The following is a 23,879-nucleotide window of genomic DNA, read 5'->3' on the forward strand; positions in this document are numbered from 1 at the left end:
CTAGACTCTTTCATGATGCATATAATACTGACACTATTATTTCTTTTGATGCATATTCATGAAGTGGTCCATAATTTTTAGAAGTAGCCAGTGACCCAGCTAATTGATTCCCTAAAATGAGGAAGACCTGATTTTAACTCTGACTTCAGTTATTTTCTCAAATCTCTGTTTGCCTTATTTTCCTGAACTATTAAATAAGATAATAATACCTACTTCCCTGGATTTTTTGTGAGGATCAAATGAAATATTTGTTTTTTAATAGAAATTTTTTAAAGTTATGGAATAAAACAAGCATTTATAAAAACATTTATTACAGTGTATGCTAAATACAGCAGATGCTATGTTGTTCAGTTGTGTCTGCCTCTTTGTGACCCCATTTGTTTTTTTTAATTAATTAATTTTATTTTTAAATTTTCTTCCTTCCCCCAGCTACATGCAAAAGCAAGTTTCAGTATTTGCTTCTAAAACCCTGAGTTCCAAATTCTCCCTTCCTCCTACCCTACTCCCATTTGGGGTTTTCTCTGCAAACATACTGGAGTGCTTTGTCACTTCCTTCTCCATTTCATTTTACAGATGAGAAAATTGAAGCAAATAGGGGTAAGTGACAAATCCCGGGGTCACAGAGCTGGTTAATGACTGGAACTGGAAGGTCTTCTTGATTTTTTGTGATCTGGCACTGTATCTAGTGGGTCATGTAATTAGGGTGCTACTGAAAACCTATTCTTTTTCTCTTTTCCCTTTTACTGTTGAACAGTAGGTAGAGAATTGCTATTTTCTCTATTAGCTTCTGAATTATTCCTCCAAAACAATCTTTTATTTTCTTCAATAGACTTTCTATTCATCCTTGACACACATGGCCTAATTTCCCCAGCAATATGTCCTAGTTTACCAATATCAATGAAGCAGGGCAATACTGAAACAACCCCTGGGAATTATTGACAATTGGGTGCATAGATGCTGCTGTGATTTCATGGGAATTCAGATCTTCCCCATGTACCAACATTCTCAGGGTTTAGCAAATTTTCATGATTATACATTGCAAAATATTGCCTTTGTTGAGAAAACAGTCTCTGTTTTCTACCATATGAAATCATAGATTCAGGCCAAAAAAATTTACTTAAGTACATTATTGTGCATTGGATTGTAAATTCAATGAAGACATGGAACAAGGCTTCTTTAAACTGATGTGTACATAGTAAGCATTTTTAAAATGTTTGATGAAATCATACAAATAGACTCTTAGTTCCCTCACAGAGTGAAGTCTGCCTTCTTTGATTAGTCCTCTCAAAATTGTCTAGAACAGGATTTTGTAGTCAAAAAGCAGTTACTAAGGCTTACTAGGTTTAGGCACTGTGCTTAGACCTAACAGAGAGAAAGGCAAAAGCAATCCTTATCTGGGCTCTCATACTTATGGGGGAATTTAGTAAGTGACTTTTAAGTCTCTGAACTGCACAGAGACCAAACACAGAAAACGGACTCTGGACTCATGGGAACTCTAGAGCTGATTCCAGGAAGTTAACTGTACATTAAGACTAGTTGTTCTTAGAAATTCACATTTCAGAAATATAAAAATTTCTGGGTTGTTCTTGGGATAATTAGAGACAATTATTGCCTAAAGACATTGAATGAATTATTATTTAGAGTTGTAGGAGGAGTCACTGTAATCTCAATACATCACAGAAACCAGAGCTCAAAAAATAGAATAAAAGCAGGTGACCTAAAATTCAAAACATTCACCAGAATCATTCTTACATTCTCACATTCTCAACTGCTTCCTGAGAGCACAGATTTATCCCCTGAAAGATGAAGCTTCTGTTGCTGAGTTTGGGCTTGGCCCTGGTGTGTGGTCTCCAACCTGAATATAGCAGATCAAATGAAGACCTATCAGATGAACAGGAAGACTTATTGAAACAGGTGAGTGGAGTAGAATTGATTGGGTCAGGGAAGTGGAGTTGGGAAGAACAGACAAGGAAGACAGAACCTCTCTGCCCAAAAGGACTGGTGGAAACAGGACTTAGAGTAAGATGGGAAAGATATGTGAATGTGGATCTTCAAATAACTAGAATTTTAGGGGAAATTGGGAAGTGCAGTGGATAGAGTGCTGCATGAAATTAGAAAGTTTCATCTTCCTCAATTCAAATCTGTCCTCAGATACTTACTGGTTAATGCAACCCTAGGCAAGTCACTTAACCCTGTTTGCTTCAATTTCCTCATCTGTGAAATGAACTGGAGAAGGAAATGGCAGATCACTTCAATATCTTTGCCAAGAAAACTCTAAATAGGGTTATAGAGAGCCAAACAAGACTAGACAACACAAGTCTTTCATAAGTAATTTTCACTGTTAAGATCCCAATAAAGATGCTCCCTACTTTTTTTTTTACTTTTGCAAGGCAAACAAGGCTAAGTGACTTGACCAAAGTCACACAGCTAAGTAAGGTCAAATCTGAACTCAGTTCCTTCTGACTCCAGGACTGGTGCTCTCTCTACAGCCACCTAGCTAGCATGCTCCCTACTCTTTATGGAAATTTTACATCTCTTCAACCCCATCAAAAAAAACCAATTAAAATGAATTGTTCCTAAAGGCAATATTACTATATAGTAACTGGCAATGAAAAGTCAAATTCTTGCCAAAAGTCACCCAGCTGAGTAGCATTCAAGCCAGGAATGGAAGCTTAATCTTCTAATACTTACTCTAGCACTCTTTCTACTTTTTCCTTAGTGAAAATTGGGTTAGGGAACTTCAATTTCTTCATCTATAAAATGAAGAATTTGGGTTAAGGACCCTTTCAGGCCTAAAATTCCATGATCTTATGATCAGGGTATTTTCCTTGCTTCCATTCTCATCTAGACCTTTTCCTACAGGTTTCTGCACACTGGCACACTCTTATATTGGCTGCAAGTAACAATACTCTGATTGAGGAGGGAGGTCCTTTTAGGATTTTTGTCCAAAATATCACTGTAGAGAATGGAAACCTGAATGGATTCTTTTTGACACGGTAAGTGCTGCTTGTGTTAGGTGAGGGAAGTGCATATCTAGGTCACAACTCTGGACCCTCCCAACACTGATTGAGCTAGTTTGTCTGAGGTATCAGTCAGCCCTGAAACTTCCAGGGTAGTTATTCTTGTGAACATCAAGGGTAACCCTGGAAGGAAACAATATTAATATAAGCTCTTTGTAAGAAGGAGTTGTCTCATCCTCATTTGTATTCCACAGTGTTTGTTATGTAATAGACACTCAGGAAATATTGATTGATAAAAGATACATACAGACTCGAAGTGTATATGCAAGGGAAAGGTAATATTGATTGCAGATGAGGCTCTGATGATTTTAGCTATAAGTTGGGGGGAATCAATTCTTTCTTCTCTCCCAAATTTCCCTAATTAATGCCCAACCACTCTCACTCTCATCTTGTATGCAGATCAGACTCCAAATCTGAGCAATGAAATCAAGACATATGGAGGTAGCATAGGTTCCAAGACATAGCTCTGCTAAGAGAACAGAGGAGAGAAAGAGAAGAGAAGCAAATGTCACTAAGACACATTGACAGTATCACTAAGACAGCATTTTTCATCCATAAGGCCTCACATGCTTGGGTTGCTTTATTCAACTCAAAAAAGGAATCTATGACTGTTACACTCCTCCTAGACTTTTAATTTCAGTATGAAAATCACAGTAGAGATAAGCTTGGTCTCAGTTTTAGTCATTATTCACTCACTGATTTTGTTTATATGAATGCCTCTTTTCAAGTTTGCATTTCAATATTGTCTTTTGAATGGGAACTATGCTGTAACTATTCTATTTATCTGGATGTTGTAGAGATAAAATAACATAACAATGACACCATTTCATATTTATATGATGCTTTCAAGTTTATAGAAACTTAAAGATGTTACAATTACACAGGTAATTATTACCCCTATTTTATAAGTGAGAATTCTGAATTCCAGAGGAATAAAGTGACTTACCCATAGTCACTTTTTGGGGGAAGAGAGAGACAATATCCTTTTCATCCCAATGCTTAGCAAAGTTCATGAAACTCATGGAGTATGTTTAAAAAATATTTGTTAATTGACTGACAATGAGGTTCAAACTCAGATTTTTTTTATTTTTGCCAGTGTTCACACAAGGCACTGTTCTTCTTCACTAAAGTCAACATCTCAAAACCAGCTTATGCAAACTTTCTGCATGAATATTCTATTAATTGGTACATATATTCCATATACTGATCACAGATTTTTTAAAAAATAAAGATTTGATAAAAAAATATCCTTGCCAATTTTAAAGTGGTGAACATAGTTTAATTCTTTTTGAGGAATCAGAAGTCATTCAGGAGACTTCATTGTTTATAATATTACAGTAGCAACTGAAGGCAGGTAAATAACACAGTGGATACAGTATTGGTCCTGGTGTTAGGAGGAATTGAGTTCAAATCAGAACTCAGACACTTAAAAACTACTTATTATCTGGGCAAGTTACTTGAATCTGTTTGTCTCAGTTCCTCATTTGTAAGATTAACTTGAGAAGGAAATGGCAAACCATGCCAGTATCTTTGTCAAGAAAACTACAAAGTGGACCAAAGAGTCAGATATGACTTAAGTGGCTAAGCAATACAAAAAAAAAAAAAAAAAAAACCCACTGAAAACAATTTTATTAAATTATATAGATAAAGTTGAGTTTTTTGGAATAGATTTTGAAGGGAAATTTCACTAGACAAAGATGAAGTGTTATCATAATCCTAATCTTTATTTCCAGGAAAAATGGCCAATGCATTCCATTGTCTCTTGTTGCTCTCAAGACTAATGAAGCAGGTCATTTTAAGTTGAACTGTAAGTATAAATGAGAATGCTATTGTCATTTAGTCTTATTACTGAAATGAATTAATGAACCCATTGATTAACTAGAGTATATACATTAATGTCTTTCATAGCAGGGGAGAGGTAACTGAAGCTTCCCTCTGATCTGTCATAATTCTTATGCAATTCCCAAGTATGCAATGCTAAACATCGAGGTCTCTGATCATCTAACATTCTGCTCAGCCCCTCCCCTCCCAACTACTCCAATTTCCTGCCCCCCTAATGACCATAGGAGTAAGATAAGCCTTGATAGGATAAAAATTGTGTGACCCTGTACAAGTCCTTTCCCCACTAGAAATCTGTTTCTTTATCCAAAAAGTGATATAGTTAAAACTATATATCCTCCCAGTGTTCTTTCATCTTTACCATTCTGTCTCTGAAGGGCTCAGGGGAAGGGAGGGATACTTAGAAAAAGGTTTGTGAATAAAATCAGAGTTTGTTGGAATTTCAGAAACTGTTGAGAAAGCCTTAACCTAGTGTTCAACTACAGGCAGATACTTAGTTTTTTCCCTAGTTCTTGTAGCATCAGGAATTTTAATACCTCCTCTCTCCTGATTTCACAGATCATGGAACTAATGATATCTATTATGAAAGCTCTAAGCCAAATGAATACATCATATTCATCTTGTATAACCACTACAATGAGAAAGTGAACATTGTGGCAAACCTCCTTGGTATGTATCCTGTGACCTTTCTCCAACATTCATTCCTTTCTTCATTTTTTTGAAAAAGAATGAGCAATGAATGAAAAGAAGCAAATGATCAAAACTGACAATGTGCAGTATATAAGACAAAGAAAACATTTCCCAGGACAGCAAATTAATCATCTGAGATCTCTGGAGGCAGCCCGTTTGAGGACAGGAGGTCACTTTTGTTTTTTGTCATCATTTAGAACATAATTTTGGTATGTAGGAGGCTAGTAATAAATAAAAATAAATTAATTAATACAATTCATTCAATAAATATTGAATGAATGAATGCCCAACCCTCTCTAGAAATTCTTATCCTGATTAGGAAAGAAAATAGAGGAGAGAGGCTGTTTTTTTTTTTTTTTTAGTTTTTGCAAGGCAATGGGATTAAGTGGCTTGCCCAAGGCCACACAGCTAGGTAATTATTAGGTGTTTGAGGCCAGATTTTAACTCAGGTACTCCTGACTCCAAGGCCAGTGCTCTATCCACTGTGCCACCTAGCCACCCCTAGAGAGAGGCTATTTTAAGAGATTTTACAGCAGAAGAAAATCTGTTAAATCATTTCCTATCAATGAATGGAATAAACAGAGAAAGTGATAGGGGAAAATGGGAAAATATCAAATGTCATGGAAGTTCATAGGAAGGAGACATCATTTCTGTTGAGATTTTATAGAAAGGATGTTTGAACTGAACCTTAAAGAAAAGGGCACCAGATAAACAATGACAGTGATCAAGTCAGGGTGGGAAACATTGAGAAGAATCACATTCATATATTCATACTCATAAACTTCTATTTTTTGTATTTAATACTGAATTTCAAAAAAGCTTGAGATTTCATCAAACAGAATTGGTCAAATAGTCCTCATATTCCTCTTTCCCACTCCTTACATTGTCTAAACAAATCACATTTCCTTCCTCTGTGAAGTTAGGAACTTGGACAAGATGATTTCTCCTCTGCCTTAAGGTTCTCATGTTTGTAGTGAGTGCAATGCAGTGGTGAATTTCTAAGTGATGAGTGACAGGGAGATTGAGGGAGGACCAGGGTGGGTACCAGGATCTTTCTGAAAGGGATTTTCATAGTTCCTCCATCATGACAATACTCTTGAAAATTTTGGGTTGAAAACTAGATTCTCCCATAGCAAGCCTTCTTCCATAACATTATTCTAGATTTCTCTTTTCATAGTCAAACTCCTGGGGGTGTGGAGATGGGGAAGCATTTGCTAACTCCATTTTCTCACTTCTCACTCAGACATTTCTCAACCTCTTTGCAGGATAATTTATCTACAAATGATCTCTCTCATTTTCTCTCATTCTCTTTCTCTCTCTCACTCTGCTTCTCTCTGTGTCTGTCTGTCTCTCTCTATGCTTCTGTCTGTCTCTGTCTGTCTGTCTGTCTGTCTGTCTCTCTAAAACACACATATACACACATACTTTACAGTCACAGTCCTTTGCAGATGACTCTCAGATTAACACATTTGGTCATTATCTCCTGCCTTTGAGTCCCCAGGGATCTCTGTAGATTTCCCATTGGTATTCCACACTCGATAAGTATATTCACAATATTTTTTCTGATACCACTCCTCTTTCTGACTTCTCTTTTCTAGGAAATCACCTCTCCTCTTTTCATCTAGTATCATAAAAAACAGCCATAAAAAGTTTCATTCTCACTCAAATATATATATATATATATATATATATATATATTCACATATTCACATATAAATATATACATATACATACACATATACATACATATTTTCATAGAACCAGTCACCTCCCAAATGTTTTACCTTCAAAATCTCTCATCCATTCTCTTTTCCTAACTCAAAGCACAACTACACTAATTTTTGTTCTCTTGATCTAAGACCTTGATTAGAATTTAGGTCATTGCAACAACTTAACAACCAACCTGTCTCCCTGTATTCTGTATCTCCCATTTCCAATCTATTTTCTGCAGTCACCAAATGGATATTCCTAGAACACAGAGCTAACCAAAGTACTATTCTATTTAAAAAGCATCAGTGATTGTTTTTTTGTTACCTTCAGCACACAATAGAAACTCCTTTTTGTCATTTAAGGTCGTTGATTTCTTTAGACTGAGTACATTTTTTCCTAGGTTGATAGAATATTCTATTTTTCAGCCAAATTGGTCTACTTTCTATTGATCTTCAAAGACATCATTTGCTTCTCTGTTATTGCAAAGACTTGTATGGGATACTCTCCTTCTTACCTTTATCCCTTGGATCTCCTAGTTTTCCTCTAGGTTTGGGTCAAATACCAAATCCTTCAAAAAGCCTTCCTTGATTTCCTCAAATGTTATTGCTCCACCAAATAAGATTACTTTTGTATTTGTAATATCTATATTTAGTTAGATAGCTATCTTGTATTTGTCTGTGAAGATGTAATATTCTTTCCATACTCTCCAGAGTAGAATAAAAAACCCTATGGGCTATATCTTTCATCTTTCTTCCCCTAAATCCTAGCACATTTATGTGTAAAGTACAGTAGGTGTTTTATAAATATTTGTTTACTGATTTACTGAATGATTAGGGGATCCTCTCTCCTTTATTCAAGGTATGAAATGTCAAGCCTCACACCAGGCAACATGTTAGCTCCAATACTCAAAGTTGTATAAAGGCTATGAATTTGTTTCTTCATACCCTCCCCCCCCATGGAACCATTTCTCCCCTTTATATTTGTAAATGATCAATGAGTGAGACTCACTAACTATTCTCACTTTCATCCTGATTGCAGGTCGGATTCCAAATGTGAGCAATGAAATCAAGAAGAAATTTGAGGAAGATTTTATAAGCAGAGGATTTAGGAAGGAAAATATTTTAGATGTCACTGGAGTTGGTAAGTCCTGCTTATTTCTGTCTCCTTATTCTCAATTTCTCTGGATAACATTAAGGATGATTATATAGAATGGAAATTCTCTCAGATTTGCTTCTCTATCTTTACCCCCAAAAGTCCTACTCCTCTTCCCTTTGACATAGTGACAAACAAAAACTAAATGGGTTTTGGGTATAAGCATCATTGGCATCTTGTTTTCTCTCCATAGATCATTGCTAGGAGCTCGACCAATAAAGAAACTGACTTGGACATTCAGGTCTGTGATCTTTAACCTTGGTATTATTCTTGGGGAAACATGCTTCTTCCCCAAAATCAGAACAAAGTGCCTCAGGGCACCAAAAGGGGGACAAAAATAGATCAGGTTGATGAGACCTTGATTTTTTTGTCATTACCTAATCTTTATTTCCTCTTGGTCATCTTGATATGTTCCTTTAAAGAAAGTACTTAAAATGGGAAAGTGAGGGTGATTAACATTCTCTTTTTAATTATGATTATTTTAATTATCTTACATGTACATAAAATAATGCTCAGTATTCCTTTTTTTTCTCACTCTCCCTTCCTTTTGCTATTCTTTTGTATTCTTTGATTTCCCCCTCCCCTGAAATTAATGTCTGTGAGTTTAAGGAGAGAGTGTGGAATGGGATCACTGCTTGAGACTGGAATTTGGGTGTGGAAAAAACTAGAGGCTGGGTATTAGAAAATGCAATCTGGAGGGAAATCAGGGCTGTGAACTGGAGTGAGGGTGGAAGTGGCATTAACACCCTGAGATTAGGAAATATTATTCACTTTAGGAATCATTCAATTACTTTTTCCTGTCTCTGATTCTTCTGTCCCAGTTTTCCAGAGAGGCTTAAAAGAAAAGTAAATTTTATTTTCCTTTTCTCTCCAAGTTTTTAGGACATAATTCTATCCTGGCTCTCCTCTTACCTATCTGACTCTTCCTTCTTGGTCTTCTTTGCTAGTTTCCCCTTTAGATCAAGTCATGTAGCCATAGGTATTCCTCAGGATTCTGTCCAAGATCTCTTCTTTTTTATATTAATTAGCTTTTTAATCTCATCAGTTTCCATATATTTAATTGCTATCTCTATGTTAATAAGATGGCCCTCTCTTCTGCCTTCTCAAACTTTCTGCTGATTTCCAATCTTACATCTCCAAATGTCTTTCAGACTTCCCGAATTTGGTCTAGTAAATATCTTAAATATGATATATCCCAAGCTGACCTCATTATCTTTTTACCTAGATTACCCTCCTACCTTTCTTATTACACTAGACAGGAGCATCATCTCCCTAGTCCTTCAGCATTGTAATCTAGGAGTCATCTGGATTCCCACTTTTAGTCACCCTTTCTAATTTATCTTTGCAGCATCTCTTGAATAGGCCCCCTCACTGCTTTTGACACAACCTCTGCTCTAGTACAGGCTCTCATCACTATACCCTGGATTGTTTTAAAGGCCTGCTGGTGAATATGCCTTCCTCAAATCTATCTGCCCTTTCCACTCAGACACTAAGGTGATTTTTGTGAAGTGCAGGTCTGACTATATTGCCCCCATTTCCCCCTCTCCAAACATCCCCACTTTATTACCTCTAGAATTAAATATAAAACATTCTAGTTGGCATTCAAAGCTGTCATAACCCAGTCCCCTTCAACCTTAGTCTTCCTATACCTTACTTTCCAATTTTTTTCTAGTTGACCTTCATGGCTGGGATCCTCTCTCTCCTCCACTACAACTACAGACTTCCTTGAGATTTTTAAAATACCAATGGAAATTGTAACTCTCCCAGGAAGCTTTCCACAACCTCTCTTAATTCTATTGCCTTACCTCTATTAAGTATTTCCTATTTATCTTGTATATAAATCTTTTTATATATTTACATAATTCCCCCCTCTCAATTAAGTTACAAGTTTCTTGAAGGCAGAGATTATTTTTTTGTTTCTTTTTTGTTTCCCTAGCACTTAACATAGTAGGTATCTGGCACATAGTAGGAACTTAGTAAATATTTATTGAATTGAATTGTCCTTCTTCAGTCTGTGACTATTTTTAATCAGATTTCTTTCTTTGTCCTTTAGGAATTCTGAGGAGACTGCATTCTTTTCTCTCCAGACTCTTTACCTGCTTTCTCCAAAGAATTATCAGCATGATAACCACAAGTTCTGGAGGCCTCTTTACTTCTTCTTCAAGCTTCAAAGAGATTCCATCCTTCATCCCTCTTTACAGGCAGGACTCATGGGTGAGACCATTCCTGCAAAGTTCAATAAATGACTTATCCTGTGCATCAAGTGTTCTAAGTCTCTCTGAGAAACTTGGGAGCTAGGGGAGAGGGGGGAAGGATGTCTGAGCAATAGCAGTGGGAGTTGTCTGGTCTATGGGAGTTTACCCAGAAACTTCAATTCATTTTTTTTTGCCTTTAAACTGATTAATTTGTCTAAAAATAAAGACATATATCAGAATTCAGTCACTAAACTCAATTATTTTAATGTTAGGTTGCAAGCAATGGAAAGGAAAAGACTTAAAAAATATGAAGCTTCTAAGTATCTTAGAGAATCATCTTTCTGCCTTTGCCTCTTCCAGTATCACTGAGTACAGTTTCTGTGATCTCTCCAACTCTCTCTGTGTCTCTCTTCAGAGTTTTTTTTTAAGACTAACATGGTAATGGAAACTCTGCCTTCCAGTTCTGATCTTAATATGAATTTCTTCTCATGCTTGGAAGAAATACCACTCCAAGAAACTTTAATGACTTAGGACTCCTCAGAGCTAGTCATGTCAGAAGAATTATTGCATACAATAAAAGGTTTAGAAATCAGCAAATATACTTGAATTATACAAAAGGAAATCTGGAAATTTTAAGAAACAATAGGTACATTGAAAAAACAAGTATATGTGATAGTATGAGAAGCTGCTTCTTTAAGAAACTAACAAAACTGATAGAGCTTTAGATATTTGGGTTAAAAAGAAGAGGTAGGGAAATCAAGTAAACAAAATTTAAAATGATATGGAGAACTCACAACAAAGATAAAAATTTTTAAATAACTACTAATACCTATGGTACTTAAGTATATACTCAGCAAAAATGAGAAATTAAAGGAAATAAAACATTTTCTTTTACAAAAAAAATGCCTAAAATAATAGCACATTGAAAAAGATCTTAAATGATTCAGTTTCGGAAAATGGAGGAGAAAACAAAAACCATAAACTTATGCCATATGGATTTGTAGAAAAACACTAGAAAACTATTAAAAAATTCATTTATGCTTTACAAACTATTCTCCAATACTGAAAAAAATTCCCTAGTCTCTTTTTATGAAAAATTGCAATCCTAATCTCTAAACTTGATAATCATAAAGCAAATAAAGATAACTATGAAGGATTATCATTAGTGTTAATCTAAAATTCTTTTTGATTTTAGATTTTTTTTCCAAGGCAATGGGGTTAAGTGGCTTGCCCAAGGCCACATGGCTAGGTAATTATTAAGTGTCTGAGGTTGAATTTGAACCCAGGTACTCCTGATGCCAAGGCCAGTGCTCTATTCACTGTACCAGCTAGTCACCCCAAGAAAAATCTTTAAATTTAATTATCACAGGCTATACTACATTCATTACTGAGAACACTACTTTTGAAAGAAAAGGAGGGTGTACTTACTTATCTCTGCTCAAAGGCCCTGACAGTTCATTATGATTCTATAGAGTTTAGCTTTGACGTTCTTTCAATATGACTGTGTACAAGCAAACCCGAGAACTTTTTTGCTTAACCTTGTTTTTCAGTCATTCATACACATTTTCTTGTGTTCTCTGAGCTCCTCAAATTGCCATTTTTATTTCTCAATATTTTTCATTAGATTAATATACAATAATTTGTTTAGATAGTCACCAAATGGTGTGTGTGTATATATGTATATATATATATATATATATATATATATATAGGCATATATATGTATATGTATATATAGGCATATACATATATATACACATATGTGTGTGTGTATTTTCTTTGGTTTTTTTAAAAAATAAAAACTACTTGTGACAACTTAGCATGCACACTTGATCATCTCTCACTTCATAAAATGTAAGCTTACTGAATAACAAAACTTCCTCCCTGATTCCATTTCTATATTAGTTAATTTATAGGTTATACCCTTAGACTTCCTTTTTTCTCTCTTTTTATTTTCCCTTTCTCTGTATCTGTCATGTATCTCTGTCTCTCTGGGAATGTCTCTCATTTTTTTCTGATATGCTTCATTTCTTGAAATATCAACTGATGAAAGAATAGATTTATACCATTCTAAGTACGTAGAGACCCCCAAGGACCATACAATTCTTCTCTTGAGGTTGTTTTGAACACCAGGAAGTATTATCCTTATTAAGAAGACAGTTTCCTGGTGGTCCAACTCCCTCCAAACAAAAACCATTATTAGACCTTTACTTCTGCTATCCTTTGAGAGTAAACTTTAATAGCAACGTCTGATTTTCACTTCTATACAAAAGTTAGCTTCTCAGTACATTGCCCTCCTAACCGTTTTTCTTTCCCCTCACTTTGCCTTACTTTACCATAGTCATTCTTATACTTGTAGAAATTATGACCTTTTCCTTGTTCACATCTGAGTCAGGTGGGAGCACATCTCTAGTTCCTCTCTGTCTCCTGTTTACTTTCTTTCCATTAAAGTGATATTTCACTATTTACCAACCGTGCATCCCAACAAAAACTATAATTCATTATGAAAAAATATGGTGTTTAGTCCACAGAATATTACTTTTTCCTCCTATCCTCCTAACTATAAAGTCCTTTTTAAATCTTTTGCCTCTTATATCCTTGAGCCATTTGATTTTTAGAAATCCTTATACTTATTTCTGTTTGTAAATAATATTCTCCTTTTTATCCTAAGAATATATTAAAAAAGTTTTATTTTACATAGGGCTTTCTTGATGATTGTGTTTACTTTTCCTGACTTGCTCTTATTTAGAGTGTTTATTCAACTGAGGTTACCTTATTTTTGTTTATTTTTGTTTTTAAATTAATTTTAGTTTTTCTAATTTTGGTTATTTTAATTTTCCATAGCACCTTGGCAATGTCAAAAACAAAATACTTGGTTATAATCAGTTTAATTTTTTTTTATTTTTCATTTTTTTAGTTTTTGCAAGGCATTGGGGTTAAGTGACCTTCCCAAGGCCACACAGCTAGGTAATTATTAAGTGTCTGAGGATGGATTTGAACTCAGGCACTCCCGACTCCAGGGTTGGTGCTCTATCCACTGTGCCACCTAGCTGTCCCCAGTTTAACATTTTAAACATTAGGCTATATCACACCATAACATTTTGGACAGACTTGACAACAGAAATAAACAAGAGCAAAGTACAAAGTAGAAACCAGACAATTGCTTCTGTTTTTATTCCTCAAACCTCTTTTCATTATTTTTTAAAAATTTGAATGACAAGGGAAATCTGAATCATCTGAGGAGAAAGTAAATGGCATATATATGGGCATGCATACATATATGGAAATATATACATGTAGTTATATATGTAATCACATTATGTATACACACATATTATATATATATATATATATATATATATATATATATGTATGTATATGTATTCAGCTATTTTGATTGCAATAAAACTGAAGAGTTTTATTGTCCAGTGGCTTAATTGCACTTTTGTAAAATATTTTTATTTGAAGAGACATTTTAAAAAGTCTTCAGTTCTTCAATATACATTTTTAAATTGTTACAGGTAAATGATCAGATGAATTTTCAGGGTGAATTTACTCCCAATTATGCTTTAAAACAAATCTTTTTTTAATGGAAGTTCTAAATTGTCCAAATTCAGGGTTAATAAAAACACAAACTCCCTTTTACCTTCTTAAAGGAAGTTCATTACTGCATGTAACAAAAAGTATTTAAGATTAATAGCAACCAGATTGTAAGGAAATACATATAAAAATCCTCAGAAGATCCATTGCATATTTGTCATATTTATGAATTTAAAACAACCTATTAGACAATTTCTCCCAGATGGTTATTGAAACCAGAATTGGTTGGGGAGGGGACTTGCAAGGACTAGGGAGGGGTGAGGGTCATTTATCAGTGAAGAAATCACAAGGATGTATGACACAGAAGGGTAAGAAAAAGCACAAATTATTATTTTTTTTAGGTTTTTTTTTTTTGCAAGGCAAATGGGATTAAGTGGCTTGCCCAAGGCCACACAGCTAGGTAATTATTAAGTGTCTGAGACTGGATTTGAACCCAGGTACTCCTGACTCCAAGGCTGGTGCTTTATTCACTACGCCACCTACCCGCCCCAAAAGCACAAATTATAATTCACAGATTACTGCAAAAAGTTACACGTTAATTCAGATTTCTTTAAATAGACAGCTAGGTAAAGAGAGTGAGTTTCAATAGAAGTAGCAAAATTAAGTGAAGCAAAAACAAACTGATCTGGTAAGAATATCAAAGTCAGTGAAGAAGGGGGAATGGATATAGTTACAAGATGGGTGAATGGGCTGTGATCAACATGAACCCAACATGGAGAAGAGGGTGATTAGAACATTTATAGGAACACAATTGCCCACTTCTTGAGCAAGGAAGAGTCAGGGGGAAGGGTCAAAGAGTGATACACCTGGTTGTGACTGGAATTAGACATACACCTTGGCAGGAATTTGTCAGACAGGTGGAGGAGGGGGAAGGTAAAGGGACTGAGGTTACTTTCTATTATCATAGTGACTTTACATTTGAGAAGATGGTTAGACATGATCAATAGTGAGGAAGTCAGAGGCCCACAGAAAATATATAAGTACAGACCCTTAATATTACAGGAAAGACTAGACAAATATTTCTCTAATATTTCTGTTGCATCTTATGTGTAATAAAATGGTGCATTTTACACATTTTTATAACATACCTACACAATCAATGCTGATTTAACCTAGGTGACTGCTCATGTAAATCACCCAGTAAAACCAATGATAATGGAGTTCATAGACAAAATATAAGGCTTTAATTGAGAATACTAGAGAAAAATATAAAGTTACTTTTAAATTCTATTCTGTACCTCCTTTCCAGTAGTTTTAATGGGTTGCTTTATGCTTCTATATTTATTTTTAAAACCTTGGTAACTTGACTACTTCTTTAACAAAACAAATTAAAGGAATGTAAGAAAATCCCTCAAGCCACTTTAATTTTAGAAATCAGAATAATTAGAAATTTATATTCTACCATTTGTTCACATGCAAATTTATCACAAAGCACAAAGGAAAAACAAGAAACCTTGAACAATCTAGTCTTCCTTCAAAGACTGAATGGGGAAATAATTTAGCCACCAGATGCCAAGGCAACTATTTTGAAAACTAGTGTTGAAATTTGCTAAAAACTGAAATTGCTTTTGCTATGGAAAAGCTGCAGGTTTTTAAGGTAACTGAAATGGACAAGACTTAAGAATATGCAGAAGGTTTATTCATGTCTCCATTCTTTCTTTGTAAGGCAATGGGGTTAAATGACTTGCCCAAGATCACACAGCTAGGGAATTTTTAGGTGTTTGAGGCTTGATTTGAACCTCTTTCCACTGCACCATCTAGCTGCTCCTCCATTTCTTTTTAAATAAAAGGATGGAAATGAAGGTCAAGGAAGTTGCATGAGCCTTTGATGAATATGAAGATATATTAGTTTAGTCAATCTATGTTATGTGTACTTCATACAGTAAGAACTGTAGGAATAAATTCATGGTCACACAGAAATTTATAATTTTCACAGCAGTTTATATCTACTTTTATCTCTCATGGGATATCTATATAGGTGAAAAATAAGGGGAGAGACTTTAATATTTGTGTTCTTACATGCAAGACCCACCCAAAATATGACAAATTCCCTTAATTTATCAGTAATGGAATAATGCTTGAAAATATCAACAACTTCACTCATTTAACAGGCATCACCTGGACAAAAATTTTAATTTGCTGTGAAATAAAGATTATCCACTGAGTTTCTTAGTACCTCACTATAGAAGGTACTCACACTCCTCTAAGAAGCTGCATTAAATTAGATTTTTTAAAAAATTCCATAAAGGCCTGTATTTTATGATAGGCTAAAATGCTGTAGTGTTCTTTTGATCAAATGCAAGCACTCACCAACATCCAATCCCTCTACTGGTTAGAATTGTATAAGACAAATGTAATAAGCAAGGTTCAACACATTTGTCTCATCAAATTGTGTTCCTCAAAACAAGCTCTTTCTATTTATCATTAAAATTAGGACATCTGAAATTTCTAGAATTAGGTAATTTTATAGAAACTAATATATGTTTTTAGTTAGCAATTCTTTCTCGGCGTACTGGTAAGTCTAAATCTGCGAAAATATTGTAAAGATTGTCTTTAAATTTATAAACAATTTATAAATTAAAAATTATTTTATAAAATATTTATTCTTGAAGCTTAATGCAGTTTACAATGTTAACACTTTTAAATATTTAACATTTCTTTATCATTTCCACAAAATGCATCATTATTTAAGTAAACTGATTATTTTTTCCATAGATATTACAAGTGATCATTAATTTTTTTCTTTTAAAAATCACCTAAACCTTTGCCTAAACTCAGAGAGGCAGTTTTAGTATACATTTTTGTGAATAATTATTTTTTAAAATTATATGCAGACATAAACAGTTTTAGACAGTTTGAAACTTCATTATTTTATTATATTATATGGAATTATCAAGCCAGTAATTAAATGCAGCTATCCAAAATGCTGAAGTGCTCTCTTTTGATCCAATGTAAACACTGATATTTGTTTCCTCTGCTGGTTAGAAAACAAATAAATAAGCAAGACTTACTCTATTTTGGGGGGTATTAGATGTAAAAACATAAATATTACAGTCATTCCCCTTCTCACCTCACCCATATATATCCCTTTTCTTTCTTTGGGGTATGGGGTAAAAGCAAAAACAAATGAACATCAAATAATAAGAAAAAGATGCATAGTGTTTTTAAAATGATTAATTAATAGTTACCTACTAAATAAGAATTTCCAATGTTTAATTGGCTGAAGTAGAAAACTGAAATTTCACAATAATATAACTTAACCTCCATTTACATTCATTCTGAAAAGACATATATGTCACAACAGTGCTTTCTAGTGTTTACAATTTCAGTTTGTATATTTACAATTCACTGAAAAAGGTGTAATTTTTACTTTAAAAAGTATTATTAAAAATTCCCAGAATCTTTTTTGCAGAAATTTGAACTTGGGAAACTAACTTGGCAAAGTAATGCAATAGGTTTTTCTTTTATATTTTAATCATTTACTATTGTTACTAGCATATAAACTCCTCTGTTCAATGTATAAGAAAGCTGTAAATGCAGACAACTTTTTTCTTTTTTTTTCTAAGTGACAATTTGGTGTATTTATTTTATGTTATTAAAATAGTCATATTGTGAGAGTAAACATAAACCTCCCTCTCCTCCCCCCCAAAAGATAGAGAAACCTCAAGAATAGTGAGAAAAGGGGCAGCTAGGTGGCGCAGTGAATAGAGCACTGGCCCTGGAGTCAGGAGGACCTGAGTTCAAATCTGGCCTCAGACATTTAATAATTACCTAGCTGTGTGACCCTGGACAAGTCATTTAACCCCATTGTCTTGCAAAAACCTAAAAAAAAAGAATAGTGAGGGGAAAAAAAAGTGTACTTCAATCTGTGTTCAGATTCCAATGACTGTCACTGGGATGAGTTGCCTTCTTTATCATAAGTCCACAAGAGAAGTTACTTCAATATTTTCCCCACAGTTGCTATTACTACCTGTATTTCCCTTCACTCTATTTCTCCCCACTCTCATTTATTCTCTTCTTTCTCTCCTTTCACCCTGTTGCTGCTCAGAAGTATGTTGTTTCTGAATACCTTCTCCCATGATCTTCCCTCTCTTCTATAATTCACTCCCCCCATTCTCCCTTATCCCATCCCTTTCCTTTCATTTTTCTTTATAGCAAGATTGATTTCTATACACTATTAAGTGTATATGTTATTTCTTCTATGAGCCATTTCTGATGAGAATGAAGGCTCACTCATTCCCCCTCGCTTTCCCCACTTCTACTCCATTGCAAAAGTTTTTTCTTGACTCTTTTGTGTGAAATATCTTAGCCCCTTCTTCCGCTCTTTTCCCTTCCTCCCAGAATTTTCCTTTATCACCCCTGATTCCATATTTATACCATATTATATCATTATATTTAGCTCCTTCCTGTGCCTTGTCTTTATATACTTCTAACTGCTCTTATAAATGAGAAAGTTCATATGAATTATCAGTATCTTCTTTTCATGCAGGAATACAAATAGTTCAACATTATTAAGTTCCTCATAATTAGTCCTTCTCACTCACCCCCTCTATGCTTCACCTGAGTCCCTTACTTGAAGATCAAACTTTATGTTCAGGCCTGCTTGTTTCAATAGGAAAATTTGAAAGTGCCCTATTGCACTGAAAATTCATCTTTTCCCCTGAAAGAGTATGTTCAGTTTTGCTGAGTAGTAGATTCTTGGTTGTAATCCAAGCTCTTTTGCCTTTTGGAATATCATATTCTAAGCCCTAGCAGTCCTTAATATAGATACTGCCAAATCCTGTGTAATCCTGACTATAGAGCCATGGTAGCTGAATTGTTTGTTTCTGATAGCTGTTAATATTTTCTCTTTGAATTAGGAGTTTGGGAATTTGGCAATAATATTCATGGGAGATTTTCTTTTGAGATCTTTTTCAGAAGGTGATTGGTGAATTCCCTCAATTTCTATTTACTTTCTGCTTCTAGGATCTCAGGGGAATTTTGCTGTATTATTTCTTGAAAAATGAAATCTAGGCTCTTTTCCTGGTCATGATTTTCAAGTAGCCCAATAATTTTTAAATTATCTCTCCTGGATGTTTTTGAGGTCAATTGTTTTTCCAATGAGAAATTTCACATTTTCTTCTAATTGTTAGTTCTTTTTGATAATGTTTTATTGCTTCCTGATTTGTTGCACAGTCATCAGCTTGCTTTAGTTCCATTCTACATTTGAAGGAATTATTTTCTTCAGAGAACTTTTTTATCTCTTTGTCCAGGTGGCCAATTCTGCTTTTTTTTAGGTTTTTGCAAGGCAATGGGGTTAAGTGGCTTGCCCAAGGCTACACAGCTAGGTAATTATTGTCTGAGGCTGGATTTGAACTCAAGTACTCCTGACTCCAAGGCTGGTGCTCCATCCACTCCACCACCTAGCTGCTCCCCAATTCTGCTTTTTAAGACATACTTCTCATTTTCCTTGTGGGTTGTTTTTTTTCCATTTGGTCTAAACTGGTTTTTTAACATGCTATTTTCTTCAGTATTTTTTGTATTTATTTCACCAAGCTGCTTAGTTTTCATGATTTATCTACAGCACTCTCATTTCTCCTTCCAATTTTCCCTCAACTTCCTTTACATGCTTTTCAAAGTCTTTTTTGAGCTCCTCTATTGCCTGAGATAATTTTCTTGGAGGCTTTGGATACAGAAGCTTCAAGTTTGTCATCTTCTGAATGTGTATTTTGAGCCTCCATGGGACCAAAGTATTTTCCTATGGTCAGATTCTTTTTTTCTGTTGTTTACTCATTTCCCATGCTTCCAAGGCTTTGGCTTATTTGGGAGTTCACCCCACAGGGACCTTAATTCCTCCAAAGTCTAATGAGAGACTTTGACTGATCTCTTGCCTGTGCTCCAGTATGTGAATGACTACAGGCCCTCCACTCTGTCCTGGAGCTGTGAGGAGAATCCCTACTTGGTTATGGTAGTATGGGGGCCCAAACTGCAACCTGGATCTGAGTGTGGGCAAACAGCAGTGTCCTGCCTTAGGGAGAGCAGAAAGACCTCTGTAGTCACCCTCGACTCCCTTACCATATCTGGGCTGAGCTCTGGAAGTGCTGTGTGGCTCTGCTGACTGTCACTGCAGATTCTCACTGCAGGGCTGCTCTGAGGCTGGGGCTCTACTCCAAGCTCACTCTAGTGCAGCAGATTTCTCTCACCACCCCTTCAAGCTGTCCCCAGACATCTGGAAATTGCCCCACTGACATGGACCCAGGTGCCTCCAGGGATCCATCCAGGTGCTCCACGGTCTGTTCCTAGAAGACTGGAGTTAGTTTGCTCTGGCCTGGCTGTGCAGCTGTGCTGAGGCTCTTTCCAACCCCAGACTTGGTGAAAGGGACCTTTCCTGTGGAACTTCTAAGTTGTCTTGTACTGGTAAAATGTATCATTCAGTCTTTCTGTAGGTTCTACCCTTCTAAATTTTGACTAGAGTCATAATTTGATAGACTTTGAAATTTTGGGGGGAATGAGTTCCCAGAAATTCCTGATTTCAAGCTGCCATTTTGCCTCTGCTCCCCTAGACAATTCTTTAGGTCTTTTGCTGTGCATTCCAATTTTCTTTGTTTTAAGAATACTATTTTCCTTTCTTTTCCTTGAGTTCTTATGGATGCTAAGTAATCTTGGCCTATTAGATTCCATTTTGCTTCATAGCTGGTTGCTTGCAAAAATTTTATGACATTGTAATTATAAAATTTTCCAATACCCACCTAGAAGATTTGAATATGTTATTATTCCTGTTGTTGTTAGTGTTTTTTTCCTATTTGTGACTTTATTAATCAATGGTTTGATGTTGCTAATATTAGAGATGCAGAGAAGAAGAAATAGACAATTTAAATGGGTTGAAAAAATAAATTAAATATGCCATAAATAGAACAGAATTCTCCAGGACAGGGGGGAGGGAAAACAACTAAGACCACATAGATTTACAAATGTATTACAGTGCTTCTGCAAGTCAGAGCCAAGATGGTAGAGGAGAGAAAGTACTCAGCTGAAATTTCTCAACATTCCCTTCCAAAAACTTTCAAATAATCTTTCAAATTGAATTATAATGACAGAGTCAACAAAAAGTCAGAGTGAGACATCCTTCTAGTCCAAGTCAAAATGAAAACAAAATCTGTGACCTGGATGGAGCTCATGTGCATGAAAAATTAGTGGTGGCATTAGCTTGTGGTGACAGAGACTTCTCAAAACAAAGGTAGTAATAGGACCTGGAAAATGGTCAGAAAGAGATTATAGGGAACACTTAGCAATGGATGTAGACCCAGATGCTTTTTGGCAACTCTATTGCCTATTGTTACTTATAGGTCAAAGTTCAAAGATAGAAAAAAGTATTTTCATTTAAGAGGGACAAGAAGCACTAAGGGGCAGTTATTAAGCAACTCCATTATCTATCAAAGTAGGACAGAGAAGAGTATTTTCAATTAAGATGGAGTGGAAACCCTGAAGGACAGAATCATTTTCAGTTCCAAGAAATTAGGGCCCTTCCTAAGTAAGGACCACAGTGCAGACCAGAAAAGCAGTGATCACACTTCCTCCTGAGATCATATCACCTTGGAAGCATTCAAAATCTTCATTTCCCTGCAGGTAACTCTGAAAACAGTAGTGCATAGAAAGCTGGAAATTTGAGATGAGTCCCAGTCAGGAAGAGATCTCAACACTAGCTCCTAATCAAGAAATAGAGTAAAAAATGTGCAAACAACAACAAAAAGAAACTGACCTTAAAAAGGTATTATGGCGATGGTGAAAATCAAGACACAAATTCAGAAGAAAGCAATAAAGTCAAAACAGGTAGAAGCAAAGCCTCAAAGGAAAAACTGAATATAACAGAAGCCCAACAAGAATTCCTGGATGGCTCACTAATCACCTCCTGAAAGGGATTGCAAAATGAAAATGACAAGAACTATTATAGCCAAACTCCAGAATGATCAGATCATGGAGAAAATTCTGCAGGTATCCAGAAAGAAATAATTCACATACCAAGGAGTCATAGTCAGGACCTGTTCATATCAACATGAAAGGGCCTAGAATATGATATCAACTGCCCAGTAAAATTGAGCATTCACTTACAAGGAAAAGATAAAACTTTAATAAAATAGGTTACATTCAAATTTTCCTGATAAAATAATCTGAACTGAACAGAAAAATTGATCTTCAAAAAAGAGACTCAAGAGACACATGAAAAGATAAACAGGGGAAAACAAAAAGACTTTTTGAGTAAGACTAAAATAGCTAAATTTCCAGCTATGAAGGAAAACAGACTCTAATAGGCCAAGATTGCTCAGCAACTATGAAGAGACAGAAGGGTGGGGGGGTAAGATCTGCTTGAATCTTACTATCATTGGAGTTTGCTCAAAGAGGGGTTAACCACATAAACTCGATTGGGTTTAGAAATTTATCTTATCATACCCTTCAAGTTTTAGGAGGGAAAAGGAGGAGTAAGGGAAGGAGATACTGATAGAAGAAAGGGAAGGGGGGAGTGAAAGAGGGAAGAAAGAGAGGTTGACTGATAGAAGGAGGGGGCAGATTGAGCAAGGTATTATTCAGAAGGATAGGGTGAAAGGAGGGCATAAAAGTACAAGCAGAGGGGAAATAGAATGGTGGATAATAAAGAGTTAGCAATTATAACTGTGAATGTGAATGTGATGAACTCTTCCATAAAGTGGAAGCAGATACCAGAGTGGATTAAAAACCACAATCCTACAATATGTTGCTTACAAGAAACACAGTAGAAGAAGAGAAATACACACAAAATTAAAGGTAAAAGACTAGAGCAGAATATATTATGCTTCAAGCAATCCTTATTTCAGAGAAAGTAACAGCAAAAATATATTTCATTAAAAGAGATAAGGAAGTAGACTACATCCTCCTAAAAAGTATCACAGGCAATGAAGTAATTTAAATACTAGCACATGCACCAGGTGATATAGCATCCAGATTCTTAAAGGAGAAGCTAAATGAACTACAGGATGATTTTGATAGCAAAATTATACCAATGGTAACCTCAACCTCCCTCTCTCAGAATTAGACAATAACCATTAAAAAAAAGGAAGATAAGGAGATGAATAGAATGCTATAAAAAGATTTGATAGATATCTGGAGGAAATTGAATAGGCATAGAAGGGAATATACATTTTTTTCCTATTGTACATGGCATCTACACAAAAATTAGATAAATTAGATAAATCTCACAATCAAAAGCAGAAAGGCAGAAATATTAAATGCATCCTTTTCAGATCATTATGCAATAAAAAAATGTGCAATAAAGAGCTATAGAGATTGGCCTAAAATTAATTGGAAACTGAAAAACCTAATTTTAAAGAATGAGTGAATCAAAGAACAAATCATAGAAATAATGATTTTATCCAAGATAATGACAATAAGGAGACAATACACCCACAATTGTGGAATACAACCAAAGCAGCCATTATGGGAAAAATTGTATCTCTAAATGTTCACATGAATAAAACAGAGAAAGAGGAGATCAATGAATTGGGTATAAAACTAAAAAAAGATAGAGAAAAACAAATTAACAAGCCCCCAATTTAATGCCAAATTAGAAATTCTGAAAGTTAAAGGTAAAATTAATAAAATGTAAAGTTAGAAAACTATTGAACAAATAAAACTGAGAGATGGTTTATTAAAAAAAACAAAT

The 23,879-nt window shown here is 35.0% G+C and overlaps 1 protein-coding gene across 3 annotated transcripts in view; it reads left to right on the forward strand.

The window, feature by feature from the left end:
- Positions 1–10,765, forward strand: part of LOC141516451 (trichosurin-like) — a 113,490-nt gene extending 102,725 nt beyond the window's left edge. The window contains exons 1-8 of one of the 3 annotated variants that reach the window (XM_074227537.1): positions 535–597; positions 1,788–1,914; positions 2,863–2,996; positions 4,754–4,827; positions 5,418–5,528; positions 8,298–8,399; positions 8,605–8,652; positions 10,465–10,765. In XM_074227537.1, the coding sequence (XP_074083638.1) occupies positions 1,804–1,914; positions 2,863–2,996; positions 4,754–4,827; positions 5,418–5,528; positions 8,298–8,399; positions 8,605–8,615 (543 nt within the window). In that variant the 5' untranslated portion in view covers positions 535–597; positions 1,788–1,803 and the 3' untranslated portion in view covers positions 8,616–8,652; positions 10,465–10,765. Of the gene's footprint in view, positions 1–534; positions 598–1,506; positions 1,915–2,862; positions 2,997–4,753; positions 4,828–5,417; positions 5,529–8,297; positions 8,400–8,604; positions 8,653–10,464 lie in introns of those variants that run through there. The other 2 variants (XM_074227523.1, XM_074227529.1) reach the window with 2 other exon arrangements.
- Positions 10,766–23,879: the final 13,114 nt, after the last annotated feature.

The sequence above is a fragment of the Macrotis lagotis genome, chromosome 1, assembly GCF_037893015.1.
Source record: "Macrotis lagotis isolate mMagLag1 chromosome 1, bilby.v1.9.chrom.fasta, whole genome shotgun sequence".
In the NCBI taxonomy this organism is placed as follows: domain Eukaryota; kingdom Metazoa; phylum Chordata; class Mammalia; order Peramelemorphia; family Peramelidae; genus Macrotis; species Macrotis lagotis.